Raw genomic sequence first — 26097 nt, forward strand, 5'->3', positions numbered from 1 at the left:
TAATGTGTCCAAATTTGTTACATTTTTGGCAGGTCGCTGATCTGGCTTTGCATTCCGGTTCTCGTGCAAAATGGCCTTCCAACCTGCGTCGGAAGCAATTCCCTCTTTTATTTTTGTCAGAAACCTGTTGCTTGTCATCCAATGCACAAACACTTTCACTCTTGGAATTGCTTTTGATCAACCTGGCTTGATTTCCGGCTGCTTCCACTGGCCTGGCAATTTCTCACGCCTTTCATAGTGTAAGTGTTTTACCTGCTTCAAGCAATTTCTTGCGAAGATTGCGTGACCTACATTTGTCAATTAACTAATTACGGATTACGGTAGTTCTTCCTTGCCGTCTCCAAATTCACAGTTCTCCAACAGATGGAATAATCTAAGCATCAACTGATCTGCTGTCTCTGATTCTTCCCGTTTTGCTTCTCGAAACTGGTGTTGCTGAAAAGCAATTTTGACCTGACGTGAAAAATGTGTGTCTAAAGACCTTGTGGCATTCACATACTTGCAATCTCTTTCTGGAACCAGTCCTGGGTAAGTCAGGGCATTAAAAATATCCTGGATGTCTCGCCCAGCACAGTGAAGGAGCAATGGTTTCCTCTGGGAATCCTTTACAGTAGGCCTTTGGCTTCCAGGAAGAACTCAAAGGAACATTTTCAGTGTCACCATATAGGACCAATGCTAGTTGGGGTACCTTCCCAGTCAAGCGCGCTTGTGTTTCCAAATTCGATGTTTACCGCCATTTCCAGTATTTATGTCTTATAGGAATCTACTGATGATTGCTTTTCATTCCCTGTCGCCAGTTGCAACACTCTTTCATTTGCATTAATTACTTTAACCTGTATTCAAATGATATAACTCCTAGCTTTTGTTTGTCCTCACACCCCTCTGCTATTTTCATCAAAAACTTATCCTGAAATACTTTTCTGGGCAGCCACAGGCAGCCCAACAGATACTACAAGTTTCACAACACTCATCAACATCATAGAAGATGGCCTTGCTTGTTAGTGCACGTACAGTGTATTGAAAAATTACTGTAACAGTAATACACTGTAGAGTTTACTGACCTCCAAATCCTTGAATGAGCCAGCAGAGTAGTTCCATGAAGGCAGAAGATAATGCAAGACACTGTCCAGAAGTTCAGTAAATCTTTAACATGGAAAAGATAGTCAAATGCAGATCAAAAGTGTGACTGTAGATTTCTACTGATTGGAACAAAAATCAATATCCATTACTGTAGAAATGGGGAAATCCATTTTTGAGTTTAACACAAAGGCAGTATTTTATGTAAAAACACTTTTCCAACTCTAGTTTTGCATTGTACATGTGTGCAAACAAAAAAAATAGGGCACCCTCGCTATGGGTGTATAACAAACCTACAAACTAAGATAATTTACTCTTTGAATAAAAATAATACATTTCCAATTATCAAATCGACCAATGAATTGCTGTAAGCATTTTTATAAGCGAATACAAGTACACTGTACTTCACTCCAGCACATAAAATCAAAAAAATGACCCAGACTCAACTAACCTTAGCAAAGCTTGTGCTCTTCTATACAACAAAGCAGAATCAACAGCGTCAAGCTTTGGAAACCTGTACTTGTGAGAAATTTGCATTTGTTAACCACTCTGTTACAATGGGCTACGGATACCACAATGATACAAATCTATCTAATAAACAGCATCTATGATGCCGACATCTATGATCGGCATCTGACTGGACTAACCAAATCAAAAAATTAATAACTGACATTTATGATGCCATGCTTTTGTCATGCGACTACTATGTAATCACTCACTACTATACAAACTGAGAAGGGTTGAGCGATTCAATCAAACTATTTTTCCACTCAGTGAATTTTTATTCCATTTATTAGAAAAACTATGCTGATAAGTTGATAACAACGCCACAAATGCATGCTGCCATAATTGTGGGAAAACATTCAGAAAGTACCTGATAAGTTCTGAGGATGAGAATAAATCTTTATTAAGACCTGGTTCTCTTTCACTTTCTGTTGTTAATTTGAGACTATGAATCCGAGTGTCTATTCCTTCATCTATAAAGAAACAAATTGTAAAATGTATGTTATTGTACGAAATACACCTGCATCCACAATACTTTGAGGACCACATGCAGTACTGTTACAGAAGACTTTACTTCAGTTATTTAATGAAATAAAAATGACTGAACCGTTAGCTGAAAATATATGATAACATATTATTTCTGCATGCCCCTCACCATACATACATGTAATTATGCAGAACCAGTAATTGTTGCCTGACTTGTCCAATGGGTTTAACCCTATGACGAGCAAACTAACGCCAGACAATTTAACTCATCAATGGGGAACCCCTGGGAGTCAATGGGTTAAACTTGCAAATAGAAACAGCCACAGAATGATGTAATACGGGATAAGCCCAATGTTATGATGTATGAACCAAAGTATTACCTTTGCATTCTTTAATTCTAATTTGAATTAGACTATAATGCTGCATCATTCCCTTTGCAATGCACACATCTCCAGTCATGTTCCTGAAAGTTATGAAACTCAAGTATTAGCCATTTTGAGATAACTTTCAACCTACAGAACCTGGACACTTTGCCTAAGGCATAAGCTAGTTGCTGGCAAGTCAGAAGGCAGGCCTCTGTATCACAGGTCAGATCTATGTTCTACCCACTGAGTTACAAGAACTCTCAAGAGGAGCCAGGACACTTATCTACAGCTGTAGGTTCTTCATAAGACAAAAGTATCTGACTGGTCTGCAAACTCAGCAATATCCAAATCAGGGTTCAAAATTTTCAGTTGTCTTTGGCCCACTGCCAAGCAATAAGTCAATAATCTTTCTGACAGGTGCATTACATCACCTACTGTGCCATCAATGGTTGCATTTACAAATCTGAGGGGCATGATACTGTTGAGTCTGCTGACCAGTGGGATACTTTATCCATAGAAAAACATAGATAAGCGACCTAGCTCCCAAGGAGTTTTGGTTAGGTCAATTACATGTACATAGTGTCAAGGAGATCATAAGTTTGAATCCTGCCCAGGGCTCTAATTTTTCAATTGTCCTTTTGACTGTTGGTGGCAACTAGCTTGTCAGATTTTTCATGAGGGTTACGGTAGTCCTTTGAAAAAAACAAGTGCAGAGTAGTTTGTGAGATAACAAAATTAATTTCAAGTTACTGGGTTGCCAAACCCAGTTGGAATTTGTGTTTCATTTCTCTGTTTATTTATTTATTTTATTTTTTTCTGTGTTGGGAAAAGTCTTTACTGTCCCTCCCCTGCTAAGTATTGTCTTTGTGCATAGAGTCTTGTGTGTGTATATTTATGGGTTTTAGGGGGCACTAGAAATGCACAGATTTTATCCGGTGGACACAGTAGAATATTTAATTAACCTGCAACGGCGTCAAAATTGTTGAAACACAAATGGTGTTTTGGTGGATCTCGAAACGTCAATTGGATAAACAAGAGAGGCGGTGGAAAATATAGCGATGAGTTATGAACTTCGGCAACAATCTTTCTCCTGTCGATCGAGCCGTAATCAAAGTCAGCTGTATTTCTAATATTAAATATTAGAAATACAGCTCACTTTGATTACAGCTCCAAGTGTGGTGTTATCTACAACATTGAAACCAAATGGAAAGTTCTCTGGTAACTTACGGGTTTAACAAAGACAGAGAAGGAATCAAACACCTTAAGTGGATCTGTGATCTCTGTCATCTGGCTATATTTGTATTTATTTGTACTCAACTCTGCACAGTCTTCAGGTAAAAAACAATAATTGGAAATGTGAGAGCCAAGAATTATTTGAAAGAAAGCTTGTCATCTATTTTGTGCTTCATTATTCAAGGAAAAGGTTCTCCAGGAAAGGGTTTGATTCAAAGGGTTTTGCTGCATATGGTAATTTGACATGATTGGGTTTCTTGTTTTCCTGCACGCAATGAAATAGGAAGGGTTTTTTGCCTCTTATAGCAAATATGTAGTTTGTTTCAACAAATTTTTCACTGGAAAAGCTGTGGCCATTATGAATTCATCAGCTTGTGCAATATGCAAGCTTAACAAATTTGCACATGTGCACTTAAATGTGATACATGAGGAGACACAAATTTTTTCTCTCTGACAAATGATTAATAGGTAGCCAAGTTTTTAACCTCAGAAAAATATCTGTTTTGTCATAAAAGTGAAAAGTGAAGTTTTTTTGGGAAGCCAACAATATTTCTACAACTTTATGGTTAATCCAGTTTATTGCTACGACTTACTAGTGCGAAAATTGTTTACATTACTCACTCTTTTTGCAATTTTGAGTGTCGTGAAATTACATCATTTGCGTGACATAGCTCCTTGATCATGAAGATTTTTCAGCATCGTGATTTGCGATAATTCTTAAGTCTGTTTTTGTATCTCACAGATGTTTAGATTTTCAAATACGTGGCCGCTCAACCTTATGATTGTGTAAATAGTTCACCCTGAAGTCAAAATAGATACGTCCTCAGGAACGCGACAAAGAAGGTTTCCTGATGCGACAGATGAAATGTAAATATTCAGTTAAATATTACAACAAAATGAAAAAACTAAAGACGGAAGTTTCTTGGCTAAAAAGTATCATATCATATATCATACATCTTTATTTACCCTCGGATTTTCAGAGTAGCTTGGTGTAGCTAATTTCTCCGAGCATTTACCCTCCCAACCATGATACACCACAGAAGACAGACCACAACACCAGGAACTACATGCCCTGCTCTTTGCGACAAGTGTGCGGGTTCTTTTACGTCTCACAGGATTATGAACATTGAAGGGTTGTGAGACGGGACCTCCGGCTTATCGTCCTTATCCGAGAAGACTAGAGAGTCTAACCATTTGCAAATGTAATTACAAAGGCAGCACTTTCTCCTCAGTTATTTAAAGACCCTGAGTGTTGGTCCGGCCGGAGTTGAACTCACGACCTCCCGCGTGACAACCCGGTGCTCAACCAACTGAGCCACCGGTGCGCGGTTTTACTCTGAAAACAACGAACAATTAACATTCTTTCCCGTAGTTCATTCAGTTGACACAAGGTGATCCCGTACACCTTTATGGTTGCCTAGCATGTAATCAATTTCTTCCTTTTGACAAAATGTTCATCATGACTTTTCCCTTGATTCATAAAAGTCAGAGGCTGCAGAAATTTTTGTGTTTTTACAATCAATTGCCATTAATCTTTCGATGAGAATTTGATTCAGAGTTATATAATTATAAACACTTGTGTTATATTTTTTCTTCCCCTGTCTTTTGGCTTGTCTTTTATTGATTGTTAATTCCTGGTTTTTATGGTACTTTTTGGTGCAAATGTAAAGCCAAAAAATGTTTTGACCTGGCATCAGATCAGATTGAAAAGATGAGGAATTATGAAGAGGAAACAAAATCTTCAGTCCTTCCGTAGTGTGTGCAATAAACGTTTGCTTAGTGCAACTGCAAGACATGAATGGCAAGCAGGAAAATGTCCATCAGAGCAATTTGCAGTTAGGTTTTTTGCAGACTATTTATTTAAAGTTCTAAGAAATGAGTGAATTCTACTCAAGAGAGTGTTTTGTTATGTTTTAACTGAATTTATTACCAAAGCTTAACAAACTAAAAGACCTCAAAATGGGACGCAACTGTCACGTGAATGCACTGAGTGGCACTTGTGATAGAAGGGACCTGTAGGATACCTCATGGAAAAAGGATTGAGCAAGAAACACATGTTGACTGTTTTATAGTTCAATAAATGTTGAGTTATGTGGAAACGCCTTCGAATTGTTAATGTGATAAGGACATTTCAAAATAATTAAACATGTGAACGTGTGACTAGAGTAAAAGGGGCTCTACTGGCGCAACGTCTGGGTGACACCTCAGTGGTCGTAATGACCCCCCACTTGAAAAAATTAGCTGTCATGCTGCAGTTCAATACCACCCAATTCAGTGCCTTCTGTCTTTGTGTAACACGTACCACAGGCAACCCAGTGTACCCTTCATGGAGCATCTAGTTTCCAAAGAAACTGTGGTGCTGCGTCGGTGGGAGAGTGAAACAGAAAAATTTGGTTTTATCAAACGTGTTGATACAGGTCGAATTACCACCAAGAACAATTTGGAAAGCTGAAGTTTTGAGCATTAGCCCTTCGTCAGAGCAAAGGTGGTAATTCGACCTTTATCAACACGTTTGATAAAAACAAATTTTCTAGTTTGTCAAATAAACCTGATATTTCAGGGCTCGAAATTAACGAAAAAATGCAATCGCATTTTGCGACAACATATGAAAATTTAGTCTCAATTTTGCAAATTTTAGTCGCAAAATCGCCGTGTGTTGTCAGCGGTTTAGCAAAAAAATATGAGCCCGCAATACATGTGTATAAAGAAACCGCTGAAAATGGCGAATGATCGAAGGAATGGACGTAGCATCGCTGCTAAATTACTCTACAATTATGCTATCTTCAGAGAAAATTCACAGCAAGAAACAAAAGAATTTTGTCATTTATTTATTTATTAGAGCAAAAGTAGCAGCAAAGTGGCAACTGCTAACCCTTTTGTTTCGAAACAGCAAAGGTGACAACAAGTCGCAAATTTGCGACTTCTCCAGATATTTTGGTCGCAAAGGGAAAAATTTAGTCGCAACTGCGACTGTATTGGTCGCAATTTCGTGCCCTGTATTTAATGTATTCCCTTCCTTGTTTGGTCTGGAGTTCAACAAAACTTTTAATTATAATCTTTCATAGCCAAGTGAAAAGTGAGCATTCTCAAAAAAGGTGTGAAGCAATGAATATGTTCAAGACGAATGTAAGGAATTATTTTGACAAAAGAATTTGTTAATGAGATACAGCCTTTCAGGGCTTTTCATGGCCAATGAAACAAAATTAATACTATAAATCAATTAGCAAAAAAATCTAACTCTTGAAAAATGAACAAGTGAACTACCGTAGTTAAAGTGGTACTATGATCAAAAAATCATTCCTTTTTTTCTTCAGATTTTGAAAGCGTGTTTGCTTAACACCTAACTGGCAAAATTTTGAGCTTTGAGTTTTATCCAAAGCTTGTTTATTTTGAGTGTAAGTTTTGGATTTCACGGTCCGCCATTACTCACGTTCAAAACTGGCCAATTGGACCTCAGAGGGTTGGATCTAGAGAAAATGACGTCATTTACTCACTAGCTTAAAATTTCAGCGTGTAAACGCAATTTATTACATACGCAAAACACCGGTTTAAAAGTCTGAAAGCCCGAAACTCCCGTGCTGCATATTAATTTAGCCTCATATACACTCATTGCATTCTTAAACTAGTGAGCCATTGAAGTCATTTTGGTCGTAGTACCACTTTAAAATGGGGCCAAGAACTATGTCCCTGCTGGAATTGAACCACAGTCCTGGCAACCTCACTCTTCAGCCACACGGCATCCAAATACTTTTATCTGAACTTACCCATCAATAAAGACTTCTCCAATCTCCTTCAGGTTTGACTGTGAATCTCCACCCACAACAACAACATGATGAGGCATGTAGTTGTCATCTTTGGCATCCACACCAATGAAAAGTTGCCTGCAAAATAATTACACATGTTGTATAATCAAATACATGTACACTGTCAAGCAAATACATAATTATTCAATAATTTAAGTACAGTAAGCTGTTAAGTAAAAAGAACTATAGAAACCTCCACAAGATTTTATCCAATAATAAGACTGAAATTTGAATCCACAAAAGACTTTCTGCGAGCAATGGGGAATCAAGTTTCAAGCAGTTGTAAATTTAAATCATACAAAGCTCATATCATATAATGAAATATAATAATTATGAAGTGTTGTTCTATTATAACACTACAGTTGCAATGGTCATTTATTATGGGGCTATTAATTTTATTCGTTAATGATGTCTTGGGCCTGAAAAGGAAGAGTATCTTTCAACTGGTTAAGTAAAACTAATTGTGACACTCTTGTTAGGGAGGGAGTTACAGTGTAACTGTGGTTATCAAGGCCTGCTGTAATAGGTGAACTACTGACTACTTTAACAACACTGTTATAAGTGGTTTTCATGTTATGTCATTGCCACCATGTAGGTGAACAAAAACAGAAGATCTTTCATTAGCTCCTTTTGATCACCTACAAGCAATTGCACATTACATCATTGTTGCCTGTGTTTCTAGATGTTGGTTGCAAACCATCTAGTGAGCCTGTGAACATAACACGCAACTGTGATGTCATGACAGATCACCTGTAAAAGAGCAAAATCAACAGAGTTCTGGAGATAATTACCTGATGACAGTTCCAGGTCTCATCATGAGCTTAATCCAGTGCCTCCCTTGGCTTCCATCTGATTCCCAATAAGTATCAGGATCCCCATCAGTCAGTGAATCTTTAGATTCTTCTTCCTTAATTAAAATTTCAGCAAGTAAAACAATAATAACAATTGTTATCTTGATGACTACATGTACATTATACCATTAGTCCTTAGTTTGGTTATCTTGTCATTGTAATACACCTGTTCAATACACCTTATTCAGAGATGGCTGCCATTTAAATATTCTTTTGTTTTTATTCAAATTAGCCCTGGATGCCTCGTTCTTAAGCTTAAAATTCAAAAGAATATTTTATCTTGAACGAGGCAACAAGGGCCAATTTGTATCCACATAAATCAGCGGCCATTTTAGAATAAGGTGTATGTACATGTCATGATTGGGTGACTTTAATGCTCATATTTAATTTACTGTATAGATGTAATAAGCTGATTCAACTTCTTATTAAAATGCAATGGTAAATAAAGATATTAATGAATCCTGACTTTGATCTGAACAACGTACAGCACTATAAATGTAGCTTTCAAGTTATATCATTGCAACAACATTGGTGGATGAAAACAATGGATCTCTCATACAGCTCTACGCTCCTTTCGTTTGACAACCAGCATTGTTGCATACATGTGACACCATTTTTCCTGGTAAACATCTATATTGGAAAGAGGTGAGCGGCAGTGAAGCCACATCCTCACCTTGAATAACATACAGTAATGAAAATACGGCATCTTTATGACATCAAACAACATCAAGTTGGTGAGGAAAAAACTGTGAACCATGAAGAGGTTTAGCCAGGACAAACGTTTCTTGGACTTTTGTTTGCAACGTTTTATCTATTATTAGTTTTAACCATTTTACTCCTAAGAGCGATCTAGATGACACTCTTACTCTGTCTAATGCCAGATGATTTTACTTGTCAATGGGGACTGCTTGGGGCTGAAGTTCTTATTGTAAGCAATGCCACAATTACAAATTATATTTCAACAATCTAATCACTAATCCTTATTTATACACGATAAGTATTTAATCAACGCTTTGATTGTGGGGTCGTGTCTAAATAATTAAGTAAAATAACTAAATAAACAGGATATACACCAACTAAAATCATAAATTATTACAACTACTACAGCTTAAAATACTAGCAAGTATTAAAATACTTACAAGTCTAAAACGATAAAAGCTTAAAATTCTAAAATACAAGGTGGTACTCTGGTATCGACTAATTTATTAACACTAATTATACTTAAAATCTTCCTCCCTTCTGTTTAATGTTTGAGGGGAGATGCAGTCGAAATCTAGATGTAGCAGAGCCTTTGACCGTCTTGCCATGATCGCATATTTCTTAACATTGTCTATATCATCATTAAGTTGAGAGACCAACCTGTTCCAAACTATTGCTCCTCTTCGAGCTACAGAGTTCCTCATGTAGTTGGTGTTAAATCGAAGGACATCAATTTTCAGTTTTTTCCTAGGTTGGTATCACTTAATGCTATCATTGTTCTTAATAATAGCTGACAAAGCATCTGGAGTCAGGTTACTGTGAATTTTATACATAAGGGCTAAAGAAGACCAATTAGCCTTTTTCATAACATCTGCATTAGACATCTCCCAAGGTAGCTCAAAGATAATTCTCACAGTTCTACAATGCAGTGCTTGTAATACCTAAAACCTTCCTTATTTGTGAGACCTCCCCATACTGATATACTATATACGATAGACAGCATGATTACTCTAAAATACAAGTCTAATGGCATTCTTTGGAAGAAATCTGCTATGTTATAACAAGTTTAACTTATCAACAAAGCCTTTTTCAACAACATTGACATGTTTGGACCAGTGAAGTTGATAATCTATCAACATGCCTAATAGACGAGAGTGTGAAACCCATTTGATGGTGTGCTGGGCCAATGTTAACTCTTGCAATGGGCCAGTGAATCTTCCACGATGGAGAATCATTGCTTCACATTTCTTTGGATGAGGCACAAGGGAGTTTGTTTCACACCAGTATAGAAAGCTCTTCTAAAGCTTAGTTAAGTTCGGAAATTACTGCATCGATAGAATCACTAATGCAATATAGAGTAGTATCATCAGCATACATGTATGTACATGTAAGTTGTCATAGAGGTTAGAGCTTCAGGTAAATCACTTGTGTAAAGAGAAAATAAGGTCGGTCCCAGAACAGAACCCTGCCGTATTTCAGATTTAACAGTGTTAAGATCTGATGCTATACCATTAAGGACAATACATCGTTTTCTGTTGGCAAGGTAACTGCACAGCCAATGAAGAAGCACTCCATTAATTCCAAAGTCATTTTCTAAGTCATGCAATAGCACATTATGGGAGACAAATTTGAATGCTTTTTGGAGATCTACCAGTACTACATGTATACCAACAACTCAACGGAATGCAACTCTTGCAACATTGTTGGACACAACATGTTGCATACGTTTGGCCACTCTTTTGGGATATACATGTATGCAACATGTTGGATCAAATTTGAAAATGGTCAAAATTTGCGTGCACCATTTTGGATGTTGCATGATGCTGTACTTGTTTGGCCAGGTTCACACAACATTGTTGCATTAGGGCATGCGTGCTAGGTCCATATTGCATTGAAAATGTTGAAAATGTTGCGTGCGTTTGGCCAGCCCATTCAACACATGCCACAACATCATGCAACAATTTTACAAGATGTTTTGTTGAAATGTTGCGAGCATTTGGCCAGGCCTTAAGGTACATGAATAGAAATCTAAAGTATAGGCAACCTGTAGCCCTTTCTTTCAGTCTCAAAACCAGAAGTGAGTTACCGGTATATACAGGTACATTAGAAATTCTGGGCAGATGTGACAAATGAGCTGGCCTATAAAACAAAAAATTTAGAAGGTCTGATGAATGAAAGTTTTGTATTGCTTCCAACTGAGTGGCTTCATAGCTCAGTTGGTAGAGCATTGCACAAGCATTGCAGAGGTCATGGGTTTGAATACCATTGAAGTTGTCTGAATATTTGAGGTGTCTATAAAGTAACAATCGCTTACAATAAATCGTCCACTTACATGTAAGTAAGTGCAAGGATCACATTTATCTTTCACAAATAATTATCGGGAAACAGATGATTATGACACACAACTTACAGATGAAACTTGCACTGACTCCACATATCTGCTAATATTTCCAAGAGATGCTTCATGATTGTTCACATGCTCAGCCATAAATTTGGCCAGTTCTTCATCGGCTTCCAAACACCACTTTGGTGGAGGAGAGCTTAATTGACGCACAGCTTCTTTGTCCTCATATCTTTCTATAGAAGGTGGTTCTGATACTCTGAGTGAATAACATATTTCCACTGCCTCTTGCCAGCTATACATTCCAGAAAAAAATTAATTTAACCTCTTACTAAACAAGTTTAAAGGTCTGTATTGTGAATAGCCATCTGCAACTTTTCTTTTTCTCTGTATGGCCAGAGTGTGAGGGCCGTAAAAATAATATAAAATTAAAATGGAAAAACAAGGGGTCACAATATTTTAATATGGACCAGGAAAACAGAGTTTTTGCAATGACAGTGTTGATTATAAAAAAAATAATCATGTGTACATGCAGTTTTATCAATAACCTTGGTAAAGGAGTCATAAAGATTACTGTAGAAGCCACAATAATTGTCATTTTACCTACCTCTTAACAGCTTTTTGTTTCTCCTTTCGCAGTAACTTCACATCTGTTGGTTTAAGGTATGGTGTACCTACACCACTTTTAGAATCATAAGGTACTGCAAGAACCCAACCCTCTTTAACTTGTTTACCAGAGCAATACTTTTGCAGGGTTTTCTGCAAAAACAAGTAATAGCAACTTGCAGTTTAGAAACAGGTATATGTGGCACTGCACGTACACATGTATTTGGCATCGCAAGGGAGTAACTGGTTACAAGAAACAAAACAACATGCCTTTGTGATGCAAAGTGTGTCTACAAGGTATTCATCTGATGTCACAAATGCCAACAATTATTAAGGACTCTCAAAAACTATGGACAACACTGAAGTTTGAAAGGAAATGTCATCTTGCAGTGCGTGTCCACAAAGGCCCCCTCCTGCACAAAGACTACTCTATGGAGTGATCATGAGAAACTCAGTAGATACTATACTCCACTAGGGGTGAACCTTGATTGCTTTGTTTAAGGGAAAGATGCCAAAAATATAGTAAACAGGTCTGAAACGTAACAAACAGATAAATTATGTTGTTATGGTTAATGTTTAGGGATGTACATGAAATAGGCCTTTTGCAACTAACGATCACATGGTACAAAATCTGCCATGCTGGAGGGCAAGCTCGTTATTATTCTCCCACTGGGACATTAAAACAGAGACCTGAACCAGTCAACCTTGACTTGCGTTTGTTTTAATGTCCCAGTGGGAGAATAATAATGTCTCATGGTCACATGGGTAGAAAACTAGCACTTCACATTACCCTCCCAGGCGCAGATCCAGTGGAGGTGAAATGGGTAAATTTTAACCCCCCCCCCCCCCCCACACTTCTTATCCCTCAAACACCTCAACCAGGCTTTAGTTCTATTACATTCTTACAAAAATTCACCCCCCATTTCAAAACCCTGGATCCGTGCCTGCCTCCAATAATTACTTAATAAGTACTACACGGCCAACGTTTGAAAAACGTAACCCTCCTTGTAAGCCCAGATTGATCTCCTTTAGGGGTTTAATTCAAAATTTCCGACGAGCATCCCCACCCCTTCCGGGTGGTGTACTTTCTCTTTTAACGTGTGATGCAAATAAACTATTTTTTTTGTTGTTTTTGCTGTAAAAGGTTCGGAAATTCAATTTCAAACTTCATAAACTAACTTCTTATATTTGGTTTACTTCTCCAGGAATACAGGTGAGCCTAATTTTTAAACAAAGTTCTTTCATTCCGACATAAGCTTACCTGGCAAAGTCTTATCCAAGAGCCATCGTTGTTAAAAAATTCATCTCCCGACGCAAATATCTGCAGAGAAGAGGTAGTTGGAAGCTCTCCTACGCACTGAGAGTCTTTATGAGGCTTCTTGTGAATGCTCAACGCTGACGGATTCTTGCATTCTTCGCGGGAATATTCAACTTCCGACGGGACAAAACATAGAGGTAAAGGTAAGCTTTTTGCTTGTTCTATGCGTTTTATGCTCTCTAGTAGACACCTTATCCTTGCAAGACGTCGTCTTGCTGGTTCATTCTTCATTCCTTCGGAAAGTGAGATTGAAAGATCAAACAACAACCGAAAACTACAGTAGGTCAACTGGCGGCCATATTAACCAATCTTGACATTGGACAGTACTTGGTGTAAGACTGACTGTTATGTCCAGAACAAAAAAACCCTTGATAGAACATTTACTCTTCGTCAGACGTTGTCATATTTGCTGGTAACTTTTTCTTTGTGATGGAAGTTCAAGACAGCCACCCAAGAACGAGCAACCAAACCGAAGTCAGTGAACCTTTTGTAGCAGGCGAATCTTCGAGAACGAATTTTCAAGACATTAATCATGCTGAATGTACAAATGGGACTAATTCGCTGCAGATTTCTTACTCGCCATCGAGTTCCTGTCTTGGGGCAAACAGCACTGACGAAGATCGACAGATCGCTGAAGTTACCAAAGGGAAAAGCAAGCAAAAAGCACCTCAACAAGGAAATGAACTTTCTCAAAGCTCTTCTCAGGGTTCTTATGCAACGAAAAATCCTCAGATGGATGTTACGTGTTCGGTCTGCCTCAGTGAATTCGACAACAAAGCTTTCCTCGACAAGTGTTTTCGTATCCTTGTCGCTGCTTGGTTTCCTGTGCCGGCCACGATCGTTTTGCCCGAAATCATCTGGCTCTTCTGCGCGCCCACCCCCTTCTTGAAACGTTTTTGAGTTAAATTCTTTTTGATCTTTTGTTCAAGGTGTTCAAAGTTGTCCAGGCGTCTCTTGCCTAACAATTTAGAACCATCCCTTCTGGGGTGGTCCTAATATCACCAAAATGATTAAGTTCAATCAAACAATTAAGTGCTCAGGGCTGGGTGACATGACCCTGGTGATTTTGGGCGAAATGAGCGGATACCCAAGCCCCAGTTCTCCAATGCTGAATTTTGTCTAAGTGAATATATATAACTGCCAGCTGTACAAAATTGAGCAACTTCTCAAACAACAGTCGCCTGACTGTTGGTAAACTGTTGGCAGACAAATAGGAAACAGTCAACTGACTATCAGATCATAAATAGTCAAATGTTTCAAGAAAGATGTTTACCAACAGTCAGGTGACAATTTGCTACCAATAATTGGTGAACTGCTGTTTGCTGGGCACTCAACTGTTCGTTACATGTGACATGCCATAGTTACTAAAACAAGGAATGACCTACAATGACCAACAGTGAGTGCTCTACAATGAGCTACAAACACCTACTGTAATCTACAATGACCTACAATGGCCTCCTTAAATGACTTACAATCAGAGAAAAACAAAAGAGGATCAGGGTGAAGAGTTTGGTGAGTGGATCCATTGTGCGTTGTCATGCAACGCTTTTAGTCCAGCAGCAATTACAATACGCATGTGGCCTTGAAGGCAGAAATAAACTGCAAAAAGACCATTGGATGGTTTTCCTTTGTTTTAAAGCTAAATTGAAAATGTACAAATTTCAAGGCTTTGCTTGGCAAGGATAAAATCTTAATTAGAGCAGGAAAAAATGAAGAGAAGTTATTCTTCCCATAATGTTTTGTTTGGTTTAGAGTGCACAATGAAAATTTTCAACTTGCACAGCCACAAAGTTTTGATTCGGTTAAAGCGCAGAGTGAAATGTTTTTAGCCTTTGTAGTGCAAACATGCTGCAGTGCCCTCAGAGCTGCAAATTATCTTTTATTTTAGGTCATTTGGTACTTTTAGCTTATAATGGTACTCATTGTAGGTCATTGTAGCTCACTGTACATGTGTGGGTAATTGTAGTAAGTCACTGTAGCTCATTGTACAATGTAACATATTGTAGATCGTTGTAGGTCACTGTAGGTCATTCCTTGTTTTAGTAACTACTGTGAAGTGCTGGTATGGCTTTCCTCTCTTGACTTTTGAATGGGAGAAGTTTAGGGTTTTCAACCCAACGTTGATGAAGTATGATATGGTTGTCAGGTAATTAACATCCTTCCAATATACAAGGCATCCATGCATGGAGTCAAGCGGGTGATGTGTTTGTCATGTTTCTGTCATCTCTTGGACACATTGCTGCTGCAGGTTAATCTTTGTTCCACCAGAGTCCTAAATCATTATTCCCCCCCCCCCCCTGAAAACATCCAGTTTTAACTCTAACTCAAACCTAACCCTAAAGTCGTTCATTCATGACTCCCAAAGAAATTTAACCCAGACCTAAACCAAAGCAAACACACAAGATACACCAGGCTTCATCTGATTGTAGCTTCTTGGAATAATGCATTTCCCTGGCAAGCATTCCTTTATTCTCTATCCGTACATGTAGAATGCATAACAAAAACTCTTTTGAGCTCTTTTGCTTATGGAGATGCTAGTTAATGTGTGTAAGGTATCCAACTCTCTTAGGCTTCAACTGAGTGGAACAATGTATTCCTAGTACTAGCTTTGGATAGCAGACTATTTACATCTATGTAATGGTACCTCACACCATGTGTATTTTGCCTTAAGTACAATTATTAGATGCTTTTTGCTACTTTTGTATATTACAATGGTCTGAGATAGTCAGGACATGCCCTCTGTGTAAGTCAAGCTTCACTTCCATTATACACAGTGTGAAATCTATGACTGATTACCAACAGGTAGGGGCTCAGTCTACAACTAAATTTATAATTTTTTTTTTGATTTGCTTCTCTATTACTTTTTGTGCACTAGCTCATAACCAGCTAGTACTAGATGTACATGAAGATACAAAAGATACAAGTACATGTATACCGGTAATTACCATTCACTGGTTACACTGCAAATGGGCAATGGTTGTGTTCATTGTGAAATTTACATTTTTATAAAAATTATCATGGTAAGCTTGATTGTATATAAACAGATTTGCATTAACATTTTTAATTATTCTGAAATGAAGATACATACAGCGACTATTTTATCTTATAAAATAATTAGGATAGTACCTGCACTCTCATTGCTCAATAGCTGTATTTAGATACGGCTGTGACATGACATGAATTTTGATTGGTTACCGGTATATGTTGTCAGATGTACATTTTGATTGGCTGGTAGGAAGTATGAGCATGTATCAAGAAAATCAATTAAGAAACCAGCATTTTCTTTCATTTGTCAAATTATTTTTGAGAAATATTTTATAAAAGCAATAGAGAACTTTTTTCTGTTTTTACACAGCCTCATCTAAACACTTAAGGAGAATTCTCGACAGTTATGCAAACCCTAGACTGTGTCTCAGGTTTGCATAACTGTCTCAAATTTTCCCAACTCCCCCTTATGTTTAGATGGGGCTATGTGAATACAGAAAAACTCTGCTACTGCTTAAATATTTGATGCACCAATGATTCCAATTCATTTCAGGGATACAACTAATTACTTGCAAGAGATTTATTGCTGTAACATAACATGCACAAATGCTTAGTTTGATTAATTTGGTGTTTGAGACAGTTTTTAACCACTCTCAGGATTACTTTATAACCTTTGTTACTTTTTCGTTGCGTTTCAGCACTATCTCTCAAAACCTGAACTTGTTGTTCCATTAAACGAGTCTCAAAATGACGGAAGACACTTTCGCTACAGAACAACCCGAACAGAAGCGAGGCGACAACAACGTGAGACTCTAAGGCAATGGGGTGTGAATGAATCTGATGCAAGGGGTCGGCGAGCTCAGCCTCGTCACACTCAGTCGTTTGCCCAAAGAAATAGAGGGGTTATTAGCCAAGAGAGAAGAAGGTTTGTAGGCTGGGATTCTTTAAGACTACAGGCAGCAACAATGCAGTTGAATAATTTAAATGTCTACAATTACAGATTTTGAGTATTCTTCTATTTGTTTGTATGCATTGAAACACCCAAGCTGTTGGGCATTGGGTCTATGTTTGTAGCTTTGCAGGGCACTCCGGATATGAGACCCAAGGCTGAATCCTGCACCTTTTAGTTTTCTATCCACTAGGTTCCTAAACCCAATACACCAAAAATAAGTAACAGTGTTATTCTCATACAGGGCAATTTACACAAGCAATATGTGGGTGCAAGGAGTAACTCAAGGTGGTCGTCCACGACAGCGAGACATATGTGAGTTGAAGTTGAAAAAACAGTTATTATTTTTAATACTACTGAAAGTACTTACATGTAACAAAGTTCTTCCAGTGTGTGTAAGGATTCTTTGTTGTCCCCAAAGAGGCTCCTGCTGTCTAGTGATGAATAATTCTTTGCGTTGGTGGTAGTTTCTCCTCCCTGGTTGAAATACATCACTTCTGTCTTCTTGGAGTTAAGACATAATCCAATGTTTGCTGCTTCGAGGTCCACTGATGCCAGTATTTCTTGAGCTTGATTTGTCTTCACTGTGGTGATGGCTATGCCATCAGCAAAGTCTGTGTCAGTTATGACCACTGGATGATGACAACGACTCCTCCTTCGATCAATCTTAATGCAAACTTCTTTCTCTCTCCCATCTATGTCTCATCTCATTGCATAGTTCAGCACGATAGCGAAGATGTATGGTGCCAAGGTATCTTGGAAGGTCCCTGAGAGACCCTACAATATTACACATTCTTATTTAAAGCCAAATCAGAGACCTTTGAGTTCTTGGCAACATGGGACTGGAACATATTACTGAAGGAAGTTAGAGAACTAAACAGTATAAACACCTTCAAATCTTAAGTTGTAAGTTTCTTATTGGACGTGATAAGAGTAATCATAGATGTTCAAGGAATTAAATAAAATTACTGTTCTTAAATTTTACTATATTTTTATTGTACAGTACTTATCAATTTGTCATAGTTTTTAATATGTGTATATAGTTATAAGTATATTTTATATTTTATTGCAGATGGGCTAATACCAGATGGTTCAAAGGGACCATCTGATCCATCATTGCAGGTTAAATAAAGTATTTATTATTATTATTATTATTATTATTATTATTATTTGATTCTCTCTAGTTGTTGGGTGTTCTACGGGGTAATGTTTATTGTGTCTTAGCAACTCCTCGTATCTTAGAGATACAACACTTTCCGCAACAGGTGAGCAGTTCCAAGGATGGCGGATAATTATTGTACACTTCAAAGGAAGTCAGGCTTGCCAAACCACGTCTTTGCGCCTTTTGATGTGCTTCCAAGAGCACCAATCACGATTGGTATTATTGTGACTTTCGAGGCTCCATGAATCCTTCTGATTTCAAATGCTAGTTCCTGGTACTTTTCAACCTTCTCCTCTTCAGTTCTGGTGATGTTCTGGTCTGCTGGCACAGCTATATCAACAAGTGTCCATTTCTGTGTGTCTTATGCATTAGAGTAATATCTGGCCGATTATGTTTCAGCACTTTGTCTGTGTAGATAGTCATGTCCCAGGTACGGTAATCCTCACTTCTCCATTTTCTGCAGTTGGCAAGGGTTGATTGTCATTACACTCTATCCCATACTTCCTGCACATCTCCCAGTGTACCTGCAGGGCCACCTTGTCGTGGTGCTTCCTATACTCTCTCTGGGCAAGCTTCTTGCATCCACTGACAATGTGTCTTACTGTTTCAGTGGTATCTCTGAGGTCTTATCTATGCTGTACTTGATCGAGTTTGTTCTTAAAGCTTGTTCCTGAGCAGCAAGAAGAAAACCTTCTGTCTCCTTTTTTAAGAATCCATTCCTGAGCCATCTCCAAGACTCCTCTCCAGCTTCATCTGATATTCGTTGGAGAAACGCACCATGTAGGGCTTTCTCCTTCCAGTTTTTAAATTTCTTGTCTTTCCTCCTCCTCTCATAGACCTGAAGACTCTCTTCTTCAAGAATCACTTTCTCCTTCAACGCAGCTTGAAGCATCCACTCTGTGCTCTCTCTTAGGTAGCCATGAAGGGATTTGCTCTCCCTTCTTACACACTCCTCGATGCTGATCAGTCCTCTTCCCCCTTCCTTTCTCGGCAGGTACAGCCTCGCAACATTACTCCTGGTGTGCAGACAGCCATTCATTGGCAAGGTCTTCCTAGTTCTTCTATCCATGTTGGCTACCTCCTCCATTGTCCAGTCCACAATCCCCGAACTGTAGCGTACTACAACTACAACCCAGGTATTGATGCCATCGATCAAATTTCCTCCATTGAGTTTTGATCTACACAACTTCTTGACTCTTCTGATATACTCCAATGTTATCTTGCCTTTCATCTTGTGTTGAGAGTCCGGTCCAACTGTAAGATACCAAGGTATTTGTAGCCTTCCTTCTTTATTTCCTCGATATGCTGCTAGTTGGTTAGTACTATTCTGCAACTGCCAACTTGTCTTCCCCTTCTCATTTCCAGGACAGCACACTTGTCTGGCCCAAACAACATCTTAATGTCTTGCGAGAAGATCCTTACTACTTGAACAAGTGAGTCCAGTTGATCTTTGCTAGCTCCTTACAGTTTCAGATCATCCATGAATAGTAGGTGGTTAATGTCCTTTGCCAGTTTGTATCCAGCTCTTATTTTTCATAGTACCGGTACTAGGGTCAAGGGTAACATGATCACTATAAACAGTAGTGGTGACAAGGAGTCACCTTGGAAAATTCCTCTCCTAATGTCCACCTGCCTGAGAGCCGTTCCTCCTTATGTCGATGCTGTCTTCCAGTTCACTATGCTGTTGCTGATTATAGAGATCTCTATTCTTGGCAGCCTTAACCATCCCCAGGCATTTCAGGGTCCATGAATGCGGCACCATATCATATGCCTTCTTGTAGTCTATCCAAGCCATTGACAAGTTTGTCAACCTTCTCCGGCAGTTGTTCAGGATTGCCTTGTCTACAAGCAGTTGATCTTTAGTTCCTCAGGATCCCTTCTTGCACCCCTTCTGTTCATCTCTTAGCAGTCCATTCCTTTCCAAATGGTGGTATAACTTCTCTCCCATAACTCCTGTCAAGAGCTTCCACATCATGGGTAGGCAGGCAATAGGGCGGTAGTTGCTGGCCTGGGCACTAATTATTATTATTATTATTATTATTATCATCATCATCATCATCATTATACATACAAACATACATACTTAATTGACCTCTCCCCATAGGGGCTTTTCAGGGCCAATGAATCAATGAAACAACAGAACACAGCAACTGTTAAGAATCCCAACTGGCCAGAGGCAAACCAGTTGGCTATTTACAAGTGCAGCTTGGAAGTTGAACCAAGGACTACCAGGATCAAATTCAACCAGTGGTCAGAGCGGGTCTTGAACTCGGGATCTCCGGATCTCAAGGCAAGCGCCCTAACCACTGGGCCACACTGCCTCCCTGCAAAACCCCTGCCTGCATTTCAAAGAAATCAGTTTCTCCATCAGGAGTTATGACTCTCCTGGTAAAGTAAGCCAATTGCATCAGTTTTTCTGGAATGCCGTAAGCACATAGAATCTGCAGCATTCTTCCCATGTGTACATTCTTAAAGACCTTTGTGAAGTGTATGAATACCAGAACAGTTTTTAAGTTATGACTTTTCACACCTTCAATTAGTAGAGCCCGCACAACTGGCTTCTCTAATAGACAGAGTCTAGCTATGAAAGACTCAGTTCGCTGTCAAAGGTTCACTGGGTAGTTTGTCTTCTATAGTAAACAAATTTGCTGTTTGCAGTTTATTTTAGTTTTTCCACTCACTTTTCCTTCATGAAAATTGGGTTAAGTCTGGGCAGCGACGTACCTCAAGCTTGTTGGCTTGTTTGCCTTTGTACATTGTTCGGCAACCATTTACTCTTGTCCGATCTAGCACGTGCTGTTTACCACTCAGCTCTAATTAGTGCTGGGGAGATATGTGAGGTTGTTCTATGTCACGCAATCCGGAAGTTGCATAGGCTAACCAGCTGCAAGGCAGTGTTCCCCTCAAAAATGCCAATACATCTGTTGTCTTGTTCTATTGCACCTTGTACATATATTAACCCATTGACTCCCAGGGTTTCGCCATTGACGAGTAAAATCGTCTGGCGTTAGTCTGGCCGGTTTAGGCCGGTTTAGGCCGGTTTGGACGTCAAAGGGTTAAAATTTATGTGTTAAAAAGCGAATTATGTTGATACCAAGGTACAGTGACATTAACGATAATTTTATTCAAATTAAAAAATAATAAATTGTATGAAACTGTAGTTTTCTTGGAGGGTTGAAGAGTGTTAGCTCTCCATGGCCTCAATTGCTGTATCCCCCTACAAAATAATCCAGTTAAACATAACAATAACCTTACTGTGTCCTGCTCATTTTGCAATAGTCAACATCATATATCTATTTCTAACTGGTGTATTTAGCTATCATTAGTTTGATGCATAATAATATTATCTTTTCCCCCTTAGCACCAGAGTTTTTTCGAATCAATCCTGCGTGTACACATCGCCTCATTCCCTGGCTCACAAGAGATTTAAGGGTACTCTTAAATGATGATGAAAGCCATGTTGGTTTTGTGCTTCAGATTATCCTCTCCCTCATTGCCAAGTATGTAAGAAGATTTCATTTTCATTGAATCCTTGTATATACACATTACCAAATAACTGTTCTATGTTTAAATATACACATAGAATCTTTACTCAGTGTGGTTTCCTGTGCAGAGTGATTATATTTTGTTGTAAACCTTGACCAATCAAAATGCAACCCCTATGGTACCTTCCCACTAGGGTACATTACAGTTATGAGCTTTAGCGACCAGGTCTTACTGTGAATGGTATTATGGCAAGGGGTGGTGACCTTGTTTGGGGGGGAATTTACATATGAAGGTGCAGGGATGGTATTTGGAAATTTTAAATCAAATCTGGGCTTGGTCTAGGTTAGGCTTTTTCGACACCTAGAAGAGACCATATTTAAAACTGTATTAAATATATAATATATTTTTATCATTTCTTTACATGTAACCCTAAACGAGACCTTAACGGATATGGGCTACATATGATGGTATTTTGCCCAGAACACGCTAAGTGAGACCAAAATCTGAAATTTACACCCTTTAGCAAGGCGACATCCCCGCTCTTTTCATATACGAGTGCCCCCTCCCCGGGTTTCACATACTTTACTGCTTTTGCCAAACAAATCATCTTGACTCCAACCTTGGGTTGCCTGTGAGAAAAGAGGATTCGAGATCCACAGGCTACATCTGTATGTAATGAGTAGAGTACATTGTTTTACCTTTTTAAGAAAGCCAGTCCTGACAAACAAGTCGCGTCTTGTGCCTTTTCTCATTTCCACTCGGTTTGACTAATGAAATTTTATAAATAATTTGTTTTAGGGTTGAGCTGAGCTCTGAGGAGTTTTGCCATCAGCTGCGGCCTTTTCTGTTTGACAAAACAGAACATTTTATTCATGAGTTCGTGAGCTTTGCTCGCTCACCGTTTGATCTAAATGCTTATGACGAGCGTGCGCAGTACAGCTGGCCAGATGAATCGGATGCGGTTCCACTTAGAGACACGCCAACAGTATTTCACAGTAGCGCCACAGGTTTGAGTGACTCTCATTAGCTTGGTACTACGTAGTGTTGTCTTTCCGATCTCGGAAAATGCCCAAGATATAAGAATAAGAAACTAGTTTCTTGAAAGTATCCAAGGTACATTCCCGATCAACGTTTAGGTATTCCTGACTGAAGTTTGATAAAAAATTGACGAAAACTCTTTGAAAAGACAAAGACCAAGTGGAAGATATTACAAAAAAAATTATGTAGAGGAAAGGCTTCGTAACTTTGTTTCGAATGTTCAGTAAGAGGTGAAGGAATGACCAGGTGGCTCAGACGGTAGAGCATTACAGCCTTTATGGCACAGTCACGTGTTCGAGTCCCTTTCAAAGATCGTTTTTTTAGGCTTGCTTTGCATCTTCTCAAGTTTCACTAAAATGCGATGATCATTATTAGCTTCGACTAGACACTTAAATAAAGTTCCTTTTCTTTCCTTTCCAGATTGGCAATCTCCATTACCCGGCCCATCCGGCGCATCTCTCTTTGAACTGTCGCAAACGGAATGGAATTTCGATTCCCCAGTGCCTCACAATGAAGTCGCCGGTTGGTCTCCTGTGTCATCTCCAGGGACCACTCCTCTGAACACGTCGAGCTTGTTTCAGACCGTGACCATTTCATCAAGTTCCGATTCGGTATTGAGCGCACATTTAGAAAACGAGGATAATATGAACGACGCCTCTCCTTCTACTTATTTTTCCACTGATGCCACACGCAGGGGAGGTTCATCTTCTGTGTTAGAACCAACCAATTTGGATGATACTGAGAGGCAAAGGAGAGCACAAAGTCACCGACATCACCACAAACACAAATATAGACACGAGCGAAAGCACAAGCGTGGGCATTCATCAAAACATCGTTCAAATACACATGCGCATCGGTCAAAAGAAGACTTGATAATGCCGGGGCCAAGCGACCGTGTGTCAGTTGATTCGTCTGTTTCTGACAAACCAGTCGAAGTCATTGTCATTAGGGATAGCAGTGTTTCGGGAGATAATTCTGACGTTTGTGAAGATTCTGAGCGCAATGAGCTTGCAGGGAATGGATCAAGAAGACGATCGCGCTCTAGATCTACGGAAATAAAGAGGAGGCAGTCCCTGCGAAAATGCAATCATCGGTGTCGCTCAAGGTCAAGGGATAAAGGAAAGAAAAACCATTGGTCGCGATCTTCCTCGGGATATTTTGAATCATACTCGCGATTCGACTACCATTCCGCGTCCAATAAACACAACCACAGGAAGTCACGTGACCGTTCAAAGCGCAAAAGTGATAGGTCGCATTCTCACTCCCCAAGGCGTTCCAAAGCTCGCTACGAGGAAACAGGTACCTCGAAAAGGGCCAGCCGATGGCAAAGTGAAATTAATGTTGTCAATAAGGAGAAAAAGTGTCGAAAAAAGAGTAAGTCGCGGTCGCGGTCTCCATCTAGGTCACACTCTCGATCTAAAGGAGATTCAAGAACATCCTCTAAACACTTGAAAAGCAGGGAACATTGTTCTCGATCAAGAGGGAAGACCTCTTCGACTCATACAGTTGGTAGACGTTCACACGGTTCAGTTTCGTGCTCTTTCCGGAAATCGCAAGCTCAAGAGGTTTCTCCCTCACGAGCAGACTGTTATCCAAGTTCAAGGACTTTCATGTCACGTTCACCATCACCAAAGCACACCGGCAGGTCTTCAACGTCACGCCACATGTCAAGTTCTCCTTCTTATTCGCGCGACCAAGAATTGTTAATCTCACCCACGTCGGAGCCAAGAGAGTCAAGTTCTGTTGGCAGTGAAACCATCGTGAGAGAAATTGAGGAGTTGGAATATCGAATCGCCACTGATAAGAAGCGACTGTTACAGCTCCTTATCAAACAAGAGAAGAGTAAAGGAGAACAAAAAACTGTAAAGTGCTTGGCGCGCAAAGAGGATTGATCATCATCCAGTTAATCATTATTTCTTGTTTTATTGTCAACAAATTTAAATTTAAAAAAAAGAGTTATCCAACTTTTTTTACAGGCAGCAAGGAGTAATTATTTTCAATTTTTAAAAAAAGGGCTAGCCAACTTTTTTTACAGGCAGCAAGGAGTTTTTATTTTCAAATTTACTACTTACTACCATAACATCTTCTGACAAGTTAAGATTGTGACGTCAACGCAGATAGTAAACCTGTGATGGTTGTTGACGGTGTTTTTTCGTTCCTTTCAAATATATTTTACGTCAATCGACATACTGCAAACGTTGAAGGAAATACCTCCTTCATTATCTCTTAAGAATTGCACCAGTAGAATCCAGAAATGTTGAAAATGAACTGGATTCGTTCAGGTCGACGGTGGTAGAGAGAGGAAACGCGGAGTCCATTCCCCATAGCCTCGAGATGATGCCTTTAGTTTAGGACTGAATTTTAATACATCGAAAGTGGGCTATTATAGGCCATTTCCGAGTTTACGTCTGCCTCCTCTTAAAAGCGAGTCTAAGTGCGAAGTTTTTGTCATGGTAATTAGTTCTATTTTACATATGAATGAAAACTCGTTTTGAAGAGGAGGCAAACATAAACTCGGAAATGGCCAATTGACACAAGAGTTTCCTCCGCTGCGAACCACTAAACTGGTGACGCGGGAAGATTTACCTGGCCGTTTGCGCATCGATGTCTACATTGTTTCTGCAAATTTTCTGAAAGCCAGGAAAAAAGAACTCGGTATAAATTTCCTGCAATGAGAATCTGAAGCGAGTAGATCTCTCTGGTTTTGCTGGTATTTGTTTTGCTTGAGTTTGAAGACTCCCACCGCAAAGAGAGAGGATAGATCTCAAGTTGAAACCGTGACTTCAGAAATTTAAGTGACAAAATAGCATTGCTGGTGAAAAATTAAAAGAAATCAACATGTATTAAGGGCAAGTGGATGTATTCAGCTGGTTCCCCATTCTGATGTCGGAAGAAAACCGAAGTATCTGAAAAGCCCACGTCACGTCGAGATCCCGGGACGGGGAGAAGATGCTCCCAGAAAAATTGGGTGGGGGTGAGCACCGAGCCACTTCCTGAGACCCTTGCCCTATTTCAGACCAAAATTTGCGATTTCCCCATCCTATTTCAGACCTGACCAAAAATTTGGTGCCCTATTTCAGACCTATTTTCAGACCTTTTTCAGCTGTTACGCGGTTGGCGTAATAATTCCGGTTGCTACCTACATTTCCTGAGGACTTTATTCCTTTGTACAAGCAAAAACATACAGCTATCCA

The 26097-nt window shown here is 39.2% G+C and overlaps 2 protein-coding genes across 2 annotated transcripts in view; one reads left to right on the top strand and one right to left on the bottom strand.

The window, feature by feature from the left end:
• LOC138024921 (E3 ubiquitin-protein ligase HECTD3-like) overlaps positions 1-13584 on the bottom strand; it is a 26796-nt gene extending 13212 nt beyond the window's left edge. The window contains exons 1-9 of the mRNA XM_068872117.1: positions 13227-13584; positions 11967-12118; positions 11429-11654; positions 8260-8375; positions 7430-7546; positions 2448-2530; positions 1952-2054; positions 1529-1591; positions 1062-1143 (exon numbers count right to left, since the gene is read on the bottom strand). Coding sequence (XP_068728218.1) covers positions 1062-1143; positions 1529-1591; positions 1952-2054; positions 2448-2530; positions 7430-7546; positions 8260-8375; positions 11429-11654; positions 11967-12118; positions 13227-13514 — 1230 coding nt within the window. The 5' untranslated portion in view covers positions 13515-13584. The remainder of the gene's footprint in view (positions 1-1061; positions 1144-1528; positions 1592-1951; positions 2055-2447; positions 2531-7429; positions 7547-8259; positions 8376-11428; positions 11655-11966; positions 12119-13226) is intronic.
• A 128-nt stretch (positions 13585-13712) lies between these two features.
• On the top strand, positions 13713-25750 carry LOC138024920 (E3 ubiquitin-protein ligase Topors-like). The gene is made up of 7 exons (XM_068872115.1): positions 13713-14082; positions 15967-16085; positions 16967-17193; positions 17462-17532; positions 21741-21879; positions 22664-22872; positions 23324-25750. The coding sequence occupies exons 1-7, from the start codon at positions 13713-13715 to the stop codon at positions 24793-24795; spliced, it is 2607 nt and encodes an 868-aa protein (XP_068728216.1). The 3' UTR covers positions 24796-25750.
• Positions 25751-26097: the final 347 nt, after the last annotated feature.

This window comes from Montipora capricornis, chromosome 11 (assembly GCF_036669925.1).
Source record: "Montipora capricornis isolate CH-2021 chromosome 11, ASM3666992v2, whole genome shotgun sequence".
NCBI lineage: Eukaryota > Metazoa > Cnidaria > Anthozoa > Scleractinia > Acroporidae > Montipora > Montipora capricornis.

What these genes read in the sequence shown, in the direction of transcription:
- LOC138024920 (XM_068872115.1), top strand. Translation starts at nt 13,713, where the DNA reads ATGGAAGTTCAAGACAGCCACCCAAGAACGAGCAACCAAACCGAAGTC. An exon ending in TTTCCTCGACAAGTGTTTTC is followed by an intron (nt 14,083 to 15,966) that starts GTATCCTTGTCG and finishes TACAATTATTAG; the next exon opens with ATGCTTTTTGCTACTTTTGT. An exon ending in CTATGACTGATTACCAACAG is followed by an intron (nt 16,086 to 16,966) that starts GTAGGGGCTCAG and finishes GTTGCGTTTCAG; the next exon opens with CACTATCTCTCAAAACCTGA.